Genomic DNA, 20,879 nt, shown 5'->3' with positions numbered 1-20,879 from the left:
AGAATAGAGGTTGTGTTGTACTGTGAGCTGAGATTCGGTCGTTTCAAACCTCAACCTGGTGCAAAAGGGGGGAGATTTGAGATTTCGCTCAAATCGTATGAATCTTTCTAGCCAAAGTGTTTTTTATGGAATTTGAAATCACCAGCCGAATGTGTGTGGTGAAAAACTTTTGATTTTTTTCTGAATCGCTACAATCTGAGAACCATTCGTAGTTCGTACGGCCAGCTTCGCCTCCATTTTACTTGGATGATGTGGTGATCATGCGAAATACAGTCAAACGCAAGCCCGCCTCGAGTTTCTCATAGATTCGGACAGCAGAAGGGCATGTATGTCCCATCAAGGAGAGTACTTTGACTACTTGCAATGGCCTAGCGGAACCTGACACAGATAGTTTAGGTTACCTGAGCAGCACAATACACATCAAGTCATAATGAATACATAGTAGGCTGTTTTCAATGGCACTAGGTGACTGGATAATGTTAGCCTCCTTGGAGGGTGACTCTAGGAGTTCATTTTACAGATCAACATCTAACTAGAACGATGCATTTACAGGAGAGTATTGCTGGATCTTGGACAATAGATTATTTAGTCCCCGTCCCGCCTTCAGTCTTCTCAAAAGCCTTCTTTCAGAATAGTCCACTCTGGACAATGTTCAGTTGGTTAGGATGATGAACTCATGATGCAAAGTATACAAAAAAAAAAGAGCAAGAAAAGCATTGGACAGTTCAGGTAATGTAAAGGCTCCAGACACAGAGTACGGGACACTGCACTGATAAGCTAAAATACATAGTCCCTCCGTCAGATCTGAGTTCATCTCAAGTCAAATTTTATAAGTTCGACCAAGTTTACAGAAAAGCACAATAATATTTACGATTTCAAATGAGCATCATTAGACCAATCATGATATATACTCATAGCTTACTTCTTTAATGTGGTATATGTAAATACTCCATTACCAATTTGGTCAAACTTGGGCTAGTTTGACTTAGGACAAACTTAGAATGGAGGGAGTATTTATAAAGCTCACTAATATCACGGCGTCAAATAGTCCTACACTATGGTTGATAAAAATATGCATAGTGTGCATGTGTGTTGTAAGGTGTGCATCTGTACATTTTCATTGTTAAACAACCTACAATGAAACCGATAACAAATAGGCCTACAAAAAAACTAGTTAAAATGCCTAGTACTCCCTCCGTTCCAAATTATAGGTCTTTTGCCAAATCTAGATGCATAATTTTTGCTATGCATCTAGATAAACACTATGTCTAGATACATGACAAAATTATGTATCTAGATTTGCCAAAACGACCTACAATTTGGAACGGAGGGAGTAGGAAGTAACCAGAGGCCTAACATATCATTGCATCAATCAAAGTCCCACTCCTGAGAACACAGCAGATCCAACAGTACAAAATAATACAATTCTAATTAACACGGCACCACAATAATTATCCTTGAACTAAAAAATATAATTGATTGTTCAACCTGATTTCTTCAAATTTATGCTGAACACGTGCACAGTGCCACAGTCAAGGAGGATAGATAAAGTTGCATTAAAACAATACAGAAAGTAAGGACTACCTTTAAAATTAAAGACATACTAGCAAATTAGTTGGCTTCAAGAATTTTAACAACTAGAGCACTCTAATAACTATGGTCTGGATGTCCAAGTTTCTGCAATGGTGCTCCCAGTTTCCAGCAGCTAATAAAATAGTTTTGCAGGCCACCTTCATCAAAAGTGACCATGCAGTACAAACATGACACATGAGCTTATGCACAATATGATAACATACCCACAAGCAGTTCTATCATGACCACTCCTGTTATAAGCATACAACTTTATTCATACAAAACTTTACCAGTAGAACTTGACAGTGTATCTTGGACTGCCAATGCATACTATATTACTATTCCAGGTTGTTGGTACCTATTCTCATCTTTTGAGGGCATATGCTAATTACCACTAAAAAACACTGCAAATTCTAGAACCACTATATTATTGAACACCTTAACAATACCTACAAGATTTGTGCTTCAGTGCTCTTGAGTTTTTACCATGAAGACAAACAAATGCCAAGAAAGTATACACAACCAGCTTCTGTGAACTTTTCTAAAAGACCTCTTATGTCAACTTATCTCACAGCAGGATATCTTGTGCATGCACATCTTCAACTGTTCAACAAAGGATAGGATAAAATCATAGTAATCGAAATAACTGAAAGCAGAACAGTACCTCCAATGTATTCACCTATTTTGGCTCGGCACCAGAATCAGTTCGTCACCAAGCGGTGCTCCATCATTTGCTTGACCACCTGAAACAGCAACTGCAGAAGCACATGGGAAATCAAACATTGTTAACTAAACAGTAAACACCAATCTTTACAACAGTTGGAGATAGTATCTGGTAAAACTCACTGATACCTTCTGGGTCTTCCCGCAACCAATCTTGCGCACACACCAATCCCTGAACTGTTGAAGGGTCCATAGTACTGAGATACTCATTAAGTGTACGGTCTTCACTGCCCAAAGGGATAATAGATACAGGGATAGCTAAAATATCACGAGCCATTTGTGACAGTACAGGATACTTGGCTGCGAAGGACTTCCACCATCCAAGGATGTCAAAATTATCCTGGTTTCCTTCTTTTTGACGATAAACTGCTTCCTCGAGATACATCTCCAAGTCAGACTTCAAGGATTGGCCCGATGATGTCTCTTGTATATACTGATCAAGTCCTCGTCGAGCATCAGATAGCGTGATACGAGAGAAGGTCTTAGAATCATCGCCATTGCTGTACATAGAGTCCATGCATGAGGTACTATTTCTAGAGTAACAGAAAACAGATGGATTCTTCCATGAATCTGGTGACTGGTGCTTGTAATCATTATACAGATTGTGAAAGGTATTCTGGATGACATCTATCATTGTCTTCGCTGCAAATTGCTCATCAGCATAAATGAGGCGAAAGAAGTATTCGAGGGACTTCATCTTGTAACGAGGATCAAGAATAGATGCAAATGCCATTACAGGCCTAGTGAGATCCCAGTAGCCCTCGAATTTAGAAAGCATTTGAGCAGCAACTTTGGCAACAACAGGAGATGGACTATTGCGCCAGGTTCTCAAAAGCACATGGATCTCACACATCTCATTAAAATAGAGGTTTGCAGTTGGGTTTTCCAAAGGAAACTTCTCCATAGCATGATAGATTACATCTAGTATTTCAGTGAGGGCTTTCACATCAGCCCAGTCAGCAGCAGCCAGAAAAACATCATAGTGACCTTCCTGTTCTGCGAGGCGCACAAGAACATCATGATAGTAGCATGCAGACTCAAACATTAAGTAAATGGACGGCCAGTTATCAGGAGAATCAACAACTAAGAGCTTTTGATCCACATGCAGTAGCTTTGAAATATCCTGAAACTTCTGGAACCTTTCAATCTTGACATAGGTAATCATCTTGCGGACTCTATCAGTTATATCTGATGCCTGTTCCCAGCTTTCTTGAACAGTGAGATTTAGAATGTGTGCACAAGAGCGTACTTGGAACAAATCCCCATTTAACAGAAGTCTCCTGGGCTGCAAAATTCTGAGAAGCTCCCTGGCAACAATTTCACCACCACTGCAGTTGTCCAGTACAACAGCACCTAGTTTTCTATCAATACCCCAACTATGCAACTTCTCCCCAACGAGATTAGCAATCTGATCAACTGTAAAAGATGCTTCCATATGCACAAAGTTGAGAATTTTTTTCCTAACTTTCCACTCATCATTGGCATGGTCAATGTAGTGACAGGTCAAGCACATGTATTCCATCTGTGTATTTGACTGCCACATATCAACTGAGATGCTAACCCGGCAGGGAATCTTAAAGAGCACATCCTGTAGCTTACGTTTCTCACCTTCATATATTTCCATGGTATCAGACCTCACCGTGTCATATGACACCATCCTAAACTGAGGCTGGAGGTTCTTGACGAACTTTTGGAAGCCCACATCATCTACTATTGAAAACCGGTAACCATGCTGGACAATCATGTGCACAAGGTCTCTGCGGCTGAGTTCTTGATCAAAGTGTGTGCCCTCATTATCATTGTCGTCGCCCGAGGCATGACCCTCACCAGATCGCCCATCAGCGGAGGATTTGCTGTGGTGAATACGGCGCACAACAAGCTTCCGGCGTTTACCAGCACGTCGTGTGGATGTGGTGGTGCAGATGGCGAGGTGGTTGCGCAGGTGCGTGGTGCCTGACCGGCTCGTCGCTGTGAGCTGCTTCTTGCAGTGTTTACAGACAGCCACACAGTTGCCATCGGCACGGCGCTCTTTCGTGAAGTCCTGCCAAACTGCAGACCGCAGTTTTCGTGTCCGTGGATTGTGAACTGCAGGCGCAGGCACCAGCGCATTGCTGACTGAGGCGGCAATTGGCACTTCAATTGCTGTTGGCTCCAGCATTTTACCGCGCATACGATCACCCACTGCAGCACATCCAGAGAAGCACATCATATAACAATAGCAAAGGAAAAAAAAAGCTCTCGATTTTCTCTCTTAAACAGAAATGAAAGGCTAGAAAAAAACTAAATACTGAATGCACATAATCAACTATACCTTTTGTCATACACTGGAACGCAACTGGCAGCCTTTCACCCATAACCAGACCAAAATCTGGCCGAGCTCCCTCCTAAGACCGCAAAGCTACCTTGAATGCATATGGACACAGCTATGTCTGTGCAGAGACTGTTGATATGCTGAGCAAGCACATTGCACAAGCACTACTGAACGCCTATGACACCAGAGACACCATTAAAGTTTCGGGAAAAATGCAAGCTGCCGTGCTGTTTAGTGGAAGAGAAAAAACACGAGCATCACCACCAAATCCACATTACGCATCCCCCTCGCAGACTCCCAATCCCTCAGAGCTAACGACACAATCTGCTGCAGCAAGCAAGCGGCCTCGCATTCCCCGGCCAGATCGGAGCCCAGAGGGTCCAATCTCCCCGCACTCGAACAATCAAACCCCAGGAATCGGGCGTGAAATGGCTCGCAGACCGCGCCGTTTAGCTAGGGTTTATGGCCCGCGTAAGCGGATCCGATAAGGGGGAACGGGCAGGCAGGAGGAAGGCACGGAGGAGACCGGGTGGGGGGAGTGGGATACTAACCTCGGCGGCGGTGGTCGGCGGCGAGCGGTGGTGGATCGGGGTCGGTGGGATGCGACCCGCAACCCGATCCGGCGGAGACCTTAGCAGATCGGAGCCGGAGGCGAGTCTTGCGAGGTGCGACCCATTCGGGCTTGCGGCCTTGCGGGGGTCGTTGGTTTTGCTGCGGCGGCGGGTTGCGGGTCCGGGCCTGCGCAGACGGACGGCTGCGATGCGATCATGCGACCTCGTACAGTACGGTGATTGGGTGCCGGCTTGCGGCAGCGGGTGAGGCGGTTTTTTTATTTTTTTATTTATTTTCGTTTTTACAAAAATATATTTTCGATTTGGAAATTTACAGGAATATACCCGACCGCCCCGCTGCCGGGCGGCCGGGACCTGGCCGCCCAGCAGCGGGGCGGCAGGGGTTTTTGTGAAAAAAATTTTGCGGAGAAAATTGCGTAGAGGTCTCTGGGGCCGGTCGCCCGGCAGCGGGGCGGCCGCCTCCCAGGCCGCCCGGCCCCCCAGACCGCCCGACTGCAGGGCGACCGGATCTCCCACCCATATATAAGGGTTGCCTGGTCCCCCCACCCCTTATTTGCATCATTAAAATTCCAGAAACCAAGAAAAAAAAGGGAGAGAGAGAGCGGCGAAGCCCTGCCGGATTTTCGAGCCGGCGACTGCAGGTAACCAAAATTCTTCTACGCTTTACAAATAGATTATGTTGTAATTATTTTTGTTGAAATATTAGATTAGCAATCAATTTAATTATTGTTAGGAGTGATTACTAGTACATTTAGGTGCAGTTACTTGTAATGATTAGCGTTGATACAGTATATTTAGTGTTAGATTAAGTATTAGAAAGTACTAGAAAATTGTTAGAGAAGTATTAGAAAGTCTTAAAAATTGGAAGATAATATTAATTTTTTTTAGAAAATGTTAGAAAATTGTAAAAAGTATTTTGTTGAACCAGTAGTTTAGCAATTAGTTTAATTATTATTAGGAGTGATTAGTGGTACATTTAGGTGTAGTTACTGATAATGATTAGCGTTGATATAGTATATTAGCAATCTGATTGCTCACTTGTGATTGCCAGGGCTAAACACCATGGCATCCTCCGGATCCACCTACATTCCATGGAGTAAGGTGACGGAAACAGTCCCCAAGGAGTCCAGGTGCCTATGTGTTTTTGCGGATCATTGTGCAAACTAATGAAATCAAGAGTTTTGGGGACGACTTTGGCAAGAGATTCTTCATGTGCGAGAATTACGAGTACGACCCGCCCAAGCATTACGGTAAGGACCGAGCAAAGGTACTACAAAACACTATCAGAGTTTGTCACTTTCAGATCTAGTAATGACTTCTAACATGATTTGGGGGAAAGACTCCACTGCCTCTATGTGATTTCTTGCAGTGGTTAAACACCGAGCAATCTTAGCAGGATAAGGACCACGTGGAGCGTCAAGCAAGGTGGGCTGCACAAAGGTGGCAACGAATGCTGCATGAAGAACAGATGGAGGAGAAGCGCAAGAAAAAACAGGAAGAGATTCAGAAGAGAATTGCAGAAGTGAAACGTCAGAAGGCAGAGGAACGTGAAGCTGATAGGGAGAGGAAGCGAGAGAGGGCCCGCTGTGCTAAGGAAGCAGGGTCTGAACCTATTAGGAACGGAAAATATCCCCGGTGCACTCAGTAAAGCACCACCATGTAATCCCGGCATTTTACATTTCCTAAGACATGTTAGGTTTACTCACAATACGAGGTTATCGTGTTGCACATGCGATGCTTTTCATTGTTGAAGTACCTAGTAGTACGAACGCCTTAGGCCTCTGCTTTGTAATCGTAGCTGTCGTGGTGCTGCAAACCACAGCCGGGTGGCGGATGGCACCCGCCCTAGCCCTGAGGGTGTGTACTCGGGGGTTAGCTGGTCTTAGATCGATCTCACTCAAGAACACGATGAACACAGCAGGATTTAGAGTGGTTCGGGCCGCCGGAGCGTAATACCCTACGTCCACTGTGTGTTGTATTGCCTTCCCACGAGAGTGAGAAGGTTGCAAGAGCTTGAGTCTGTCCGGATTGTCCTGTGCGCAGCGAGCGCCTCCCTTTTATATCTCAAGGGGGCGCGTACACAGCCGTTGGGTCCCCGACAGGTGGGTCCAACGATGCAGCATAACGTACTGTTCATATATTATGGCGTCGCAGGCAAAGGAGATCTCTCTTGGATTCTCTCGCCTGCTCCCGGAGCCCTTCGTCCATTATGTCCTGGTGCTGTCTTGTCGAGACGGAGCCTGACGTAGCTAGTGGCATCGCCCGCCACGTTGCTTAAGCGGGCGGTGTAGCTTGCGGCGTAGGCGGCATGATGGAAAAGCGCCGTGCTGTCGTATCCATTTAATGCTGCAGGCGGGCTCTGCGCGGGTGCGGCACAGGCGGCTCCACTGTGCTCCTTGGTAATATGCGGCGCGCAGCGGGGCCTGACAAAGGATGTCTCGTGTACCGCGGCGGCAGAGCACGCCTTGTCCATTGCATTAAATGCGGTGGGTGGGCGAGTCTTCCTGCGGAAAACTCGCACACGATCCCGCGCCTCTGGGACACGTGGCGGCTCCGGACCCCTACATGGTGAGGGGAGTCCGGACGGGCGCAGGAGGTCCCGGACCCCTCTGGGGGTCCGAGGCCTCGGCGGTCAGCTCGGAGCTTCCCTTCCTTAGTCCCACGTGGCATCACCGGACCCATCCCCAGGTGGGGTACGGTCCGGGGACGTTGGCCTGGTCTGTGGGACCTGGCGACTCCGTCCTTCCCGTGCAGTTACGGATAACTACGCAGGTCCTGCCTAGCTGCAGGAAGAGTGGGTATCCCTGCTACAGGGTACCGACAGTGGCCCCCGGGCCCACCTTGGGGGAGGTACGAACCCACAGGTGGGGCCACTTCTGCGATTTGGCTCTGTTTAGCTTGAAGCCCCTTTCTGCGGGGGTCTTGACCGGTTTTGACTACCCCTCGGGTTGGTTGCTGCCTCATCACATCGCAACGACTTCCTGACTATGGGCCCCACGAACAGTGGTTCACCTAGTCACGCGCGCGATGTTCGGCATTGTTGCGGCCGGAGTAAACGGATCATTTACCACCGGCGCAGCTCCCGAAAAGCTCGGCCACGCCTGCGATTAATACGCGCACGTCAGCTCAGCTTCCGCCTTGCTTCACGCGCGCGGGCGACGGTTCGGATCACGCCTTTTCACACCTTTGTTGGTTACCCGCTCTCCCTGACAGGTGGGCCTGGCCCCCCTTGCCATGGACCGGGCGGTTAACCCTAGGTGCGGGCGTCGCTTGGGTTCCAGCGACGGTTCCGGGGCGCGCCGGATGAGTCAGGCTTTATATTGGGGTGAGCCACATTCCATGGTTTCTTTCCCACTTTCGCCTTCTTCCTTCCATCTCTTGCGCCCCTTTGCCTTCGAGCTTTCCTTGCCCCTTGCTCCCTGCTCCCCTGCGCCGGCTTCCTCTCACCTCCACTAAGCAATGGCATCCCTTGTTCATCCCCGCCGCTTCCAGACCGAGGGAGAGTTGAACACAGTGCGCCGCCTACTCGGGTGGAGTGCACAGGAGACCGGCTGGGGGGTTCGAGCAGGCTCGGTTCCTCTTGGCAACCTCCGCGCCGGGGAGTTTGTGTTATTCACCTCGCACATCTCCGCCGGCATGGGACTGCCAATTTCTTCATTCCTGCTACTGCTGCTGGAAGACTTCGGCCTCCAACGTCAGCATCTGACGCCCTACTCCCTCCTCCTGGCGTCCATCTTCGTGCACTTATGCGAGATGTTCGTGGGAGTGCGCCCCTGCGTCATCCTCTTCCGCTACTTCTTCATTCTGGTGAGGTCCGGAAGGAGCAAGGACGAAGTGGGGGGATACTACTTCCAGATAAGGAGCGACCTGCCGACTCCTTACATTCCCGGTCTTGCTGGTGGAAGGTGGGAGGAGTGGCGCAGGGATTGGGTGATCGCCACCACCGAAGCCAACGAGCGCCTTGCCCTGCCGACCGAGGGGCCCGCCTCCGACAAAGCATCCTGGAGGGCCAAGCCGTCGCTGCAGCCGGAGTTCGACTCCGTGCTGGACAAGATCAGGTCGCTGGCGGAGAGCGGCCTCACCTCGTGGCACGTGCTCGGGGACTTCGTGAAGCGCCGGATCGCCCCCCTGAAGCAGCGGCCGCGACCGGCGTGGAGCTTCACCGGCCTCAACGATTGCAGCAGGACCCACCGCGGGGAGGGAAGCGACCTGACCCAGGAGGCCTTGGAGGTCCTGGTGCGGAACGTGACGGGAGACACCTTCATCCCGGAGAACCTGATCCTCCCGCAGAGCATAGTCCCCCTCTGCGAGGACCCCGCGAGGGTGGCGGTGCTGGCAACCCTACCGACTCTGGACGACGGGGGACTGGCCCCACGCCAGACCGGAGGCGACGCGAACCGTGGGCTCGGGATCCCTGGCGCATCCGGGGATCAGGCTACGCTGAGCGCTGCGGGGTCCGGCGCCACCACGAAGGGGAAGCAGGCCGCGGCTAGCAGCGCGGCCGCAGCCGGCTCCAGCCGTGCACAGGGCAGCTCCGGTACATCGTCGGGTGACGCAGGCCGGCGCAGGCTACTCCGGGGCGACGGGACCCTGGTCTCGGAGCCCGCCGCGAAGCGCCAGAGGTCTTCTGAGGGCGCAGGCCAGGGTAGCTCCCGGGCTGCCGGCCCCCATGGGCCCTCTGGGGCGACTGGACCACCACCTTCGCCGCCGAGGAATTCCTCCCGCCGGCAGCAAGAGCAGCAGCAGCAGGCACGCGGGCGGCAACAGCAGCAACAGGTGCGACCCCGGGTTGCGCTCATGCCGCAGCCACAGGGACAGCAGCAGCGGGAGCAAGCCCGGGTTGCGCCTGCATCGCAGCTGCAAGGGCAGCAGCAGCAGCAGCAGCAGCAGCCGCAAGAGAAGAGGCCCGGGCTCCGGGGACGCTGGGTACCCGGTACTTCTGGGTTAGTGTCATCCTGCTCTCTTCCCTTGCGCCTGTGCTCTGTTTTTTTTTTGAAGGCTTTTCTGCTGGTTACCAGGGCTCCTCGCCCCAGCGGTTCTTCTACCATCGCTGGCACATCGGCAGGTGCCCAGGCGGCGGCGGCCTTGGCGTCGACAGCGACGGCGACAGCAAGTGCAGGACCCTCAGGTACGGCGACCTGTGCTAGCCCCGTGGTGCGCGACGTGATGCTGACTGGCGTGTCATTTTTAGACTCTGCAGTGCTCAGCGCGGCGGCGGCGGCACTGGGTGCAGCCGCGCCCGACGCGGCGACGGTGGAGGCGCCGATACTGAACGCAGCCGCACCCGACACAACGGCGGCGGGAACGCCGGTGCTGGGTGCAGTCGCACCCGATGCCGTGGCGGCTGAAATGCCGGCTCTGGGCGCCGCGGCCCCCGACGCTGCAGCGGCGGAGGCGCCAGTGCTGGGCGCAGCCACACCCGACACGGCGGTGGAGGTGCCGGTGCAGGGCGTAGCCGCACCTGACGTATCGGTGGCGGGGGCGCCGGTACTAGGCACAGCCGCACCCGTCGAGGCGGCCGCAACCGGACCCGACGCGGCCGCGTCTGCCATGGCGGCAGCGGGGGCGCCGGAGCTAAGTGCCGCAGCGGAAGCCCCTACCTCCAGCTCCGGTCCTGTTGCAGAGGAGGAGTTGGAGGTGGTCTTTGGCAGGCAGCTCCTGCAGCTTCAACTCCCGGAGGAGGATGCGACTCCGCTTCCTCAGGTGCTGTTGCGAGTTCGGCGGTCGATCGAGGAGGCAACCTCCTCCGCCGAGGTGGCCTTCCGGCGGGAGTGGTCTGCTCTGGAGAGCGAGCGTCAGCGCCTCTCCGACTGGCACACCCGCCTGGAAGCGCACACGAAGGCTGAAGCCTCCCGCGCCGCGGAAACTCGGTCAAAGCTCAAGGCGGACCAAGAGGCCTACCGAGCCAACCTTAAGAAGGTGTTTGACCGAGAGTTTGCGGTGTCAAACCGAGAGAAATCCTTGGCGCAGCGGGAGCGGGACTTCACCCTGGAGGTTGTTGGCTTTGCTGCTCAGCGGTCCGACCTCGAGGCTCACCTCGCAGCCCAACAGTCCGAGCTAGAGACTCGCAGCGAGGACCTCGAGGTCCAGAGGCAGGAGCTCGATGTCTTCTCTGAGACTCTGCAGGGATGGCGTGAACAACTGCAGGAGAGAGCCCGCCATCTTACTGCCAACGAGGCGGATTTGGAGGAGGGCCGGAAGTCCCTCGCCAAGCGGGAGGCTCACGCCACCGGCATAGAGAAGGAACTTGGGCGCCAGCGAGACTCGCTCAAGAAGCTGAAGGAGTGGGCGGAGCAGAGGGAGGCGAAGCTCGAGGAGAGGTCCCGCGTGCTCGAGGAGAGGTCCCGCGAGGTGGAGGTGGCCAAGGCGGCCCTGGACACCCGGGTGCAAGAGGCGGTCCGGAAGCACCAGGAGGACCAGCGCGCAGGAGCCCAGCGGATCACTGACTGGGCGGCCGAAGCGAGCCTCGCACTGGTGCCATTTGGGATGAGCCCAATCCAGGTGGCGGAGCTGCCAGCTTCGATAGCTGACGCGCTCCCAGTGCTGAGCTCTGCTTCGGATAGGCTCCAGCGCCTGGGGCCGGTCCTTGCTGGACAGCTCGAAACCGAGGGCCGCGAGCTGATCCGGATGGTGGCGGAGCACATCCTGACCTGCCTCCGGAGCCACGACCCGACCATCTCGTTGGCGCCCGTGGTCGATGGCCCTGTAGCGGAGACAGAGGCCGCCGCTCGGGACAGCGTGCAGGAGGTCGTTGACTTCGTCGCCTCCTACTTCAAGCGAGAGCCTGCAGACCCTTGAGCTGGGCATTGTATCTTTTTCCTATTGCTTTATGTAACAAACTTTGTACTAGCTGAAATTTTTTGAAGTAGAAAAAACTTCAACTTAGCTGTTTGTCAGTTGTTGATTTGCAGTATGCAGCAACCCGGTAGCACCCCGGTGCCCTGGCCCCCTGGCAGATAGGTTCAGTTGCTTGGACCTGTCTGCCAACTGAGTCGTAGAAGATACTCCGGACCTCCTTGGCATAATGCTGCATAGCCTGTAAGACGAGCAAGCGCCTTGTTCCCTGTGTAGTATACAGGAGTACAGATAGAAGAATCAAGTTCGCTTAGATAGTAGCAACGATACTGCATCTTAGCTATTTGACACATGCAGAATTCATCCATGATGTCTGGGTCAAAGCGGATGCCCCGGGCCCCCTGGGAGAGAGACTCAGTTGCTATGAGTCTGTCTACCATCGAGACTGGCTCTTATCCTGCATGAAAGCTTTGAAGCGGATACCCGGACCCCCTGGCAGATAGGCTCAATGGTTTGAGACTGGCTACCGCTAACCTGTGTACCACTTCAAAGTTATAGCTTAGTAGCAGACCCGCGGGGCTCATTCCTGACCAGTCCCAGGCTGGTACCAGGTCCAGGGCTCTAGATGCACAGGCCCAGGTAGTTCAGTGCTTGCTTCAGAGTGGTGGAGTGCGTAGGCTTATGGTACGGAACCAGGCTAAGGCACTACACAGGGCTCCGGACCACTCCAGGAAACAGCACGATCCTTCCGGACCTGGCTTCAGCGTCCCAGACCCTCCGCAGCAGTGGGTGAGGTCGCTTTGTTGTACTCGATCCTTTGAGATATAGAGCTGGACATGCCGTGTTGGACTTAGGAAGCCAACTCTTGAGCTGGAATGAGGTCCGGGCCCCCAATTACCCGGCTCCAGGTACTAGAGCGCTCGTTACAGGGTGGTGGAGTGTGTAGGCTTTTGGGTACGGAACCAGCTAAGCGGCTACACATCATGGGAAGTCATTCCTCCTGGAAACAAGTACCCGCTCCCCAGAGTAGGTCCCTAGGGGTCCGGACCCCCCTCCAGCAGCAAGAGGGTCCAGATCTGTACGGCAGTCCAGCAGCTCAATGCATATCTTAGTTGTAGCAACAAGAGTAGAGGTTCCCGCGGGGGTTAGAAAGGTGAGAACTCCGAGAATCGAAATGCGTAATTTAACTTTGACACAAAGACAGAACTAGGAGAAAATCTTTCCTTTGCAATCTTGATGTACATGGCTTGCGCGATGGATGCCAGAGGCCGGGTTTACGAGGTCAGACCTCTACCGCTCGGAGCCGCGCGTTAGCCGGTGGTGCGATGGATGCCAGAGGTCGGGTTTACGAGGGTGGCCCCCAACCGCTCTGGGCCGCACGCTAACTCTATCTTATTACAAAGGAAAGGTTTATTTCCCTGCTCTGCCTAGGTGTAAAACTTACGCAGATGCTCTATATTCCATGGGTTGGGCAGCGGCACTCCATCTTCTGTGGTGAGGCGAACGCATCCGGGCCGGCATACCTCTGTAACCCTGAAGGGCCCCTCCTAGCTGGGGGAGAGTTTGTGGAGCCCTGCTCGGCTCAGGATCCGTCTGAGGACGAGGTCGCCAGCCCGGAGCTCCCTGCTGTGCACGAACCGTTGATGATAGCGCCAGATCGCCTGGTTGTAGCGTGCGTTTCGGATTGCTGCTCGCCACCTTCGCTCGTCAACGAGGTCCACGTCGTCGCACCGCAGCTGCTCCTGCATGGATTCGTCAAAGGCCTGGACTCGTGGTGAGCCCAGGTGAATTTCTGGGGGAAGGCATGCTTCAGCCCCGTAGACCAGGAAGAACGGAGTCTCCCCGGTGGCTCGGCTGGGTGTGGTCCGGTTGCCCCATAGCACGCATGGAAGCTCGTCAACCCATTTGGCACCATGCTTCTTCAAGCAGTTGTAGGTGCGGGTCTTGAGTCCCCTGAGGATCTCTGCATTCGCTCTCTCAACTTGTCCATTGCTGCGAGGATGTGCTACGGACGCGAAGCATAGCTGGATGCCATTGTCCTCACAGTACTCTTGGAAGAGCCTGCTTTTGAATTGGGTCCCGTTGTCCGCGATAATGCGGTTTGGGACGCCAAATCTGCACACAATGGACCTGAGGAATGCGACTGCCGATTTCTTAGTGATATTCACCACAGGAGTAACTTCCGGCCACTTGGTGAACTTGTCGATGGCGACATAGAGGAACCGGTACCCGCCAACAGCCCGGGGGAATGGTCCCAGGATATCCACACCCCACACAGCGAATGGCCATGAGGGCGGAATCATCTGCAGAGCTTGAGCCGGGGTGTGTATTTGCTTTGCATGGAATTGGCATGCTTTGCAGGACCTCACCAGCTCAGCCGCATCCTGGAGTGCTGTCGGCCAGTAGAAACCATGTCGAAAGGCCTTGCCAACAAGCGTGCGAGAGGAGGAATGACTTCCGCACTCACCTCCATGGATCTCCGCGAGCAACTCGCGGCCCTCTTCCTGGGAAATGCACCGCATGAGGACACCGTTGGCGCCATGGCGGTAGAGATCCCCTTCTACCACCGCGTAGCGTTTAGCCAATCGGACTATGCGCTCAACGGACACATCGTCATCAGGGAGGATGTTATCCTTCAGGTAGTCCCGGATCTCGGAGATCCATGCATCGGGAGCTCCCTGAGTAGGTGGGTGTGGCCCTGCGAGGTCACCAGGATCCTCAACAGGGCACACGGCCCAGGTTGGGCACCACAGGAGGAGTGTTGCCGGGACCGCTGGCTTTGAGGTGCTAGCTTGATCCCCTTCACCCAGGTCGGCAGGCTGGGCGGTAGGTCTCAGCAGCCGTCTTTCGAAGACACCCTCGGGCACGGGTGCCCAGGTAGATGCTCTCGCAGAGAGATCATCTGCTGCTGAGTTGTGCTCGCGGGGAACATGTTGTAGTTCCAAGGCGTCGAAGTCCTTCTCGAGCTTCCTCACGTGTATGAGGTATGCCGCGAGCTGGGGATTGTTGCAGTTGCAATCCCCTCGGACCTGCTTGATGATTAGCTGGGAGTCCCCCTTCACCAGGAGCTGCCGGACCCCCAATGAGAGGGCTTGTGTCAGGCCAAAGATCAAAGCTTCGTACTCCGCCATGTTATTGGTGGCCTTGAACTCAAGGTGCACCATGTACTTCAGCTGATCTCCGTTTGGGTCGATGAGGACCACACCAGCTCCGGCCCACTTTTCGCGGGCGGACCCGTCGAAGAAGAGTGTCCAGTGGGGCTCGGTGAAGACTGGTGCCCTAACTTCCGGCTCCGGGGGTCCAGCGTTGACGACCGGACCCCCAGGATTGCTTGGGGAAGGAGTCCACTCTGCTATGAAATCAGCCAAGATCTGGCTCTTGACTGCATGGCGTGGCTGGAATTCCAGTTGGAACTCGGCCAGCTCTGCCGCCCACTTGGCGATATTGCCTGTGGCGTTGGAGTTGTGCAGGATCGCTCTTAACGGGTAAGAGGTCACTACGACAACTCGGTGTGCCTGAAAGTAGTGGCGCAGTTTCCTGGACGCAATAAGTATCGCATAGATAAGCTTATGCGTCTCAAGATACCTGGCCTTCGCCTCGTGGAGGACTTCACTGACGTAGTAAACTGGTTTTTGGACGGTCCGGACCCTGGTTACCAGGTCCGGGTCGCCCTTATTCACCACATCAGATCCTTGGGCCCCCAGTGACTCTGGGTTCCCACTGGCACAAGACTCGTCCGGAGCCCTTTGTGCGGGGTCCGGGGCTTCAGGCAGAGGTGAGGCTGACGGGCCCCCGTGTCCGGGGTCCGGCTCACCATCTTTGGCCGGGGAGACCCTGGTGTCCCCCTGGCGAGCTTGCTCCGTCCTTTCGGCGACCAGCACCATGCTGACTGCCTCCGCAGACGCAGCAAGATACAGAAACAACGGCTCACCGGGCTCTGGTGCCACCAATACTGGCAGCGAGGTGAGGTACTGCTTCAACTCCTGGAAGGCCTGTTCAGCCTCTTCGGTCCAAGAAAATGGACCGGACCTCCTCAATAGTTTGAAGAAGGGGAGGGCCCTCTCAGCTAGCCTCGATATGAAGCGACTAAGAGCTGCGAGAGATCCAGTGAGCTTCTGGACATCCTTGATGCGGCCAGGAGGCCTCATCACTTCGATCGCCTTGATCTTGGCTGGGTTTGCCTCGATGCCTCGATGTGAGACAAGGAAACCCAGCAGCTTCCCTGCTGAGACGCCGAAGATGCACTTCTCGAAATTCAGCTTCGTGCGCATGGCGCGGAGCCGGTCGAAGACGAGGGACAGGTCCTCCACTAGCGTTGACCCTACCTTAGTCTTGACCACAATGTCATCGACATAAACCTCAACAACATCTCTAATTAGATTACAGAAGGTTTTGTTCATGGCTCGTACAAACGTGGGTAAGGCATTCCTTAGACCATACGGCATGACAATGTAGCAATAAAGCCCATCTACTGTTACAAAGGCAGTATGCTTCCTATCCTCTCTAGACATCTGAATCTGGTGGAAACCAGAGTATGCATCTAGGAAAGACAAAAGGTCACACCCGGAGGTGGAGTCCACGATCTGATCGATACGCGGAAGAGGGTAGGGGTCTCTAGGACATGCCTTGTTGAGGCTGGTGTAGTCGATGCACATCCGAAGCTTCCCGTTGGCCTTTGGGACGACGACCGGATTGGCCAACCACTCGGGGTGGTGGACCTCCTCGATGAAGCCGGCATGTAGGAGCTTGCGGACTTCTTCGCGGATGAAGTTTTGTCGCTCCATGGACTGCTTCCGAGGCTTCTGGCGCACCGGCGTGGCGTCGGGGTAGATCCTCAGATTGTGCTCGATCACTTCCCTGGGGATCCCGGGCATCTGTGACGGTTCCCAGGCGAACACGTCGACATTTGCCCGGAGGAAAGCGATGAGCGCGTCTTCCTATTTCTCCTCCAGGTTCCCCGCGATGCGGGTGGTCCTGGTGGAGTCCGCTCCAATCTGCACCGTCTTCACGGGAACATGGTCCGAATCGGACGGTTGGACCTTGGGAACCTTTGCAGGCGCCTTAGGTTGCGAGGTGGACGGATCCTCCTCGGAACGTGTAGCCTCTGCCACCAGAGCATGCAGTCTCTCAACTGCAGCGACGGCAGCGGTGCGGTCGCCCTGCACGGTGAGGACTCCGGCAGGGGAAGGCATCTTCAAGACCAAATACCCATAATGAGCAATGGCCATGAAGCGGTAGAGCGCCGGCCGGCCAATGATGGCGTTGAACGGGAGGTTTACTTCCGCCACATCGAACAGAACGCTCTCTGTGCGGAAGTTCTCCTCGGTCCCGAACGTGACCTACAATGTGATGCTCCCCAGAGGGAACATCGGGTGTGGGCCCACTCCAGAGAATGGGCGAGAGGGAGTCAGCTTGGACTCCGGGATCTGCAGCTGCTTGAACGCTGCATAGCTGATGACATTGAGGCCTGCCCCACCGTCAATCAGCATGTGATAGAGCCTTACGTTGGATATGACGGGAGCGGTGACTAGAGGTAGTACACCAGCTCCGGCCATATTCTCTGGGCAGTCGGATGGCCCGAAAGAGATGGTGGTGTTCATCCACCTCTGGTGCGGCGCCGCCTTCGGGACCCCGGCTTCACCGAGAGGACCTCCCGGCGAAGGGTCTTCACGTCCCGTCGGGAGACAAGCTCCCAGCTTCCGCCGTACATTACGTACAGCTTCTTGCGGCGGTCGCCGTTGTCGGAATCGGAGTCATCGCCGTGGTAGACGCCCTTCAGCTCTCGAGCAGGGGATTGGTACCCCAGCTCCTTCTCCCCGGCGGCGGCCCCGCTGTCGGAGGCCTTCTCCTTGCCGGCGTGGAGGAGGTGAGCCGTCTTTGGAGGACTGCTCCCGCCGCCCACTGACCCGCTTCGCGAGCTTCTGGATCTCGCGGCAGTCAGCGGCGCTGTGGCGTGCGGTGGGATGCACTGGGCATGAACCTCCGCTCCCACCTTGCGGGCGAGGGCGTTTGCCATGTGCATTTTGACCCCCAGCCGCTGCTGCCGCAGCCGGCGCCGCCGCTGGTGCCGCCGCTGCAACGACTGGTCCACCAGATTGCAGTTCTCCGCGATTCTGGTTCTTGTTCTTCTTCTTCTTGCCACCACTCTGAGCGGTAGCACTGGAGCCGCCAGCCTTGGCGTCTCCGCTTTGGGGGGCTGAGTGCCATGCACGACCCTCAGCGGCCCTGGCACACTTGTCTGCAAGGGAGAAAAGCGTAGTGACGCTTTCCACCTCGTGCGTCGCCAGCTTCTCGAGCATCTTCTCGTCACGTACCCCCTGGCGGAAAGCAGTGATAATAGATGCATCTGAGATACGAGGAATGGTACACCGTACCTTGGTGAAGCCCGAGATGAAGGCCCGGAGCGTTTCTCCGGGTTTTTGCCTCACGGCGTGGAGGTGTGCCTCCACACCATGCTGCTGGTACGCACTGGCGAAGTTCGCTGTGAACCTCGCACAGAGCTCTTCCTAGGACTGGATCGTCCCAGGTGTGAGGTTCATGAGCCAGGTCCGGGCTGGCCCAGACAAGGCTACATGAAAGTAGCTTGCCATGACGGCTGCGTTACCACCAGCCGCTGTGATGGCAGTAACGTACACCTGCAGGAACTCCGACGGGTTAGTGGTACCGTCGTACTTTTCCGGCAGGTGGGGGCGGAACTTGGATGGCCATGCCACTGCTCGGAGGTGGTCCGCCAGAGCAGCGCAGCCCACCCCAGCAACTGGTGCGCCTGGCTGTATCCGGGCATTCACCGGGGGCTTGGGTGCCACTACGTCCAAGTCGGCGTTGAGGTTACGGCCCTCAATGTTAAGACGGCGCTCTCGCGCCCTCTCAACGGAGACGCGGGCATCCTCTCCCGCGCGCCGGCGGTTGAGCTCAGCCCGCAGGTCTTCTGTTCGTGCACCCCTCATAGTAGGGGAGCGCACGGACGCCGACGCACCGCCCTGACGCTGGTGGTAAGGTACCACCGCGTTGCCGGGCGGAGGTCGTTGCCCAGTCCTTGCAGAACTGGGGGAGGCCTGAACCAGGTGGAGGAGACGGTCAACGTCGTCCCGCCACTGCTTCAGGGTGTCTGGCGAGGCTGCCTCAGCCGGGGGGTTGCGAAGCAACTCCGTAGCCACTGCCAGCGCTCCGCCGCTCGCAGCTTGTGAGGGGGCCCTTGATGGGCGCCCTGACTCTTGCCGGCGAGCAGCGCGCGCTGTCGCCGACGGTGGCTGCTCCGCAGGCACAGTTGCCCCTGGAGCAGGAACACGAGAGGCATGTGGCGTGGAGGACGCCACACCCTCCGTCATCTCCACGTCGTCCACGCGAACCATGGGGACGAAGAAGAGATGAACTGCGACCAGCTAAAGTTCCCCTACCTGGCGCGCCAAATGTCGTGGTGCTGCAAACCACAGCCGGGTGGCGGATGGCACCCGCCCTAGCCCTGAGGGTGTGTACTCGGGGGTTAGCTGGTCTTAGATCGATCTCACTCAAGAACACGATGAACACAGCAGGATTTAGAGTGGTTCGGGCCGCCGGAGCGTAATACCCTACGTCCACTGTGTGTTGTATTGCCTTCCCACGAGAGTGAGAAGGTTGCAAGAGCTTGAGTCTGTCCGGATTGTCCTGTGCGCAGCGAGCGCCTCCCTTTTATATCTCAAGGGGGCGCGTACACAGCCGTTGGGTCCCCGATAGGTGGGTCCAATGATGCAGCATAACGTACTGTTCATATATTATGGCGTCGCAGGCAAAGGAGATCTCTCTTGGATTCTCTCGCCTGCTCCCGGAGCCCTTCGTCCATCATGTCCTGGTGCTGTCTTGTCGAGACGGAGCCTGACGTAGCTAGTGGCATCGCCCGCCACATTGCTTAAGCGGGCGGTGTAGCTTGCGGCGTAGGCGGCATGATGGAAAAGCGCCGTGCTGTCGTATCCATTTAATGCTGGAGGCGGGCTCTGCGCGGGTGCGGCACAGGCGGCTCCACTGTGCTCCTTGGTAATATGCAGCGCGCAGCGGGGCCTGACAAAGGCTGTCTCGTGTACCGCGGCGGCAGAGCACGCCTTGTCCATCGCATTAAATGCGGTGGGTGGGCGAGTCTTCCTGCGGAAGACTCGCACACGATCCCGCGCCTCTGGGACACGTGGCGGCTCCGGACCCCTACATGGTGAGGGGAGTCCGGACGGGCGCAGGAGGTCCCGGACCCCTCTGGGGGTCCGCGGCCTCGGCGGTCAGCTCGGAGCTTCCCTTCCTTAGTCCCACGTGGCGTCACCGGACCCATCCCCAGGTGGGGTACGGTCCGGGGACGTTGGCCTGGTCTGTGGGACCTGGCGACTCCGTCCTTCCCGTGCAGTTACGGATAACTACGCAGGTCCTGCCTAGCTGCAGGAAGAGTGGGTATCCCTGCTACAGGGTACCGACAGTAGCATTGTTTACAAAACTATATTGCAAACCGAAAATTTATGATTCGTAACTACCCTTCTATTTTCAGTACACTACATTTAGTGAGCAATCTAATTGAACCAACCTACACATTTAGAACTGCAACCAAGAAATCTTACTACACAAATATCTTCGTAATATTACATGCTACAATCTGGTGCAAATACATATCCATACATAACGAAATGTAACTATCACATACAGGTTGGAATACATATCCATACATCTGGTTCAAATACATATGCACACATAACGAAATCTAGACGCGACGGGCTCCAAAATCCGGAGGCAATCCATCGGTGGGATTTCCAGAAGGTCCAACCTCAGCACCAGCATTATCTTCTTGCATTTTAGGGCACTTCTTGTAAGTATGACCATCTGCTCCACACAGGTTGCATCTTTTTTTCTTCTTTCCTGCCTCAGACTCATCCATTCCGTTACGGATACGAAGT

The 20,879-nt window shown here is 54.9% G+C and overlaps 1 protein-coding gene across 1 annotated transcript; it reads right to left on the bottom strand.

Annotated features, from left to right (window-relative positions):
* Positions 1–329: 329 nt before the first annotated feature.
* Positions 330–5,311, bottom strand: LOC120675315 (zinc finger BED domain-containing protein RICESLEEPER 2-like). The gene is made up of 5 exons (XM_039956497.1): positions 5,158–5,311; positions 4,607–4,781; positions 2,425–4,476; positions 2,237–2,327; positions 330–641 (listed from the first exon to the last, which is right to left on the bottom strand). The coding sequence occupies exons 2-4, from the start codon at positions 4,647–4,649 to the stop codon at positions 2,248–2,250; spliced, it is 2,175 nt and encodes a 724-aa protein (XP_039812431.1). The 5' UTR covers positions 4,650–4,781; positions 5,158–5,311; the 3' UTR covers positions 330–641; positions 2,237–2,247.
* Positions 5,312–20,879: the final 15,568 nt, after the last annotated feature.

The sequence above is a fragment of the Panicum virgatum genome, chromosome 5N, assembly GCF_016808335.1.
Source record: "Panicum virgatum strain AP13 chromosome 5N, P.virgatum_v5, whole genome shotgun sequence".
NCBI lineage: Eukaryota > Viridiplantae > Streptophyta > Magnoliopsida > Poales > Poaceae > Panicum > Panicum virgatum.
Note: the sequence above shows the minus strand (reverse complement) of the source record. Positions and strands in the feature narration are given on the sequence as shown.

Excerpts from the sequence above, each read along its gene's own strand:
- LOC120675315 (XM_039956497.1), bottom strand. The coding sequence starts at position 4,649 with ATGGGTGAAAGGCTGCCAGTTGCGTTCCAGTGTATGACAAAAG. Across the intron at positions 4,477-4,606 it reads GTTCCAGTGTATGACAAAAG|TGGGTGATCGTATGCGCGGT; the intron begins GTATAGTTGATT and ends GATGTGCTGCAG. Across the intron at positions 2,328-2,424 it reads GTTGCGGGAAGACCCAGAAG|TTGCTGTTTCAGGTGGTCAA; the intron begins GTATCAGTGAGT and ends GTGCTTCTGCAG.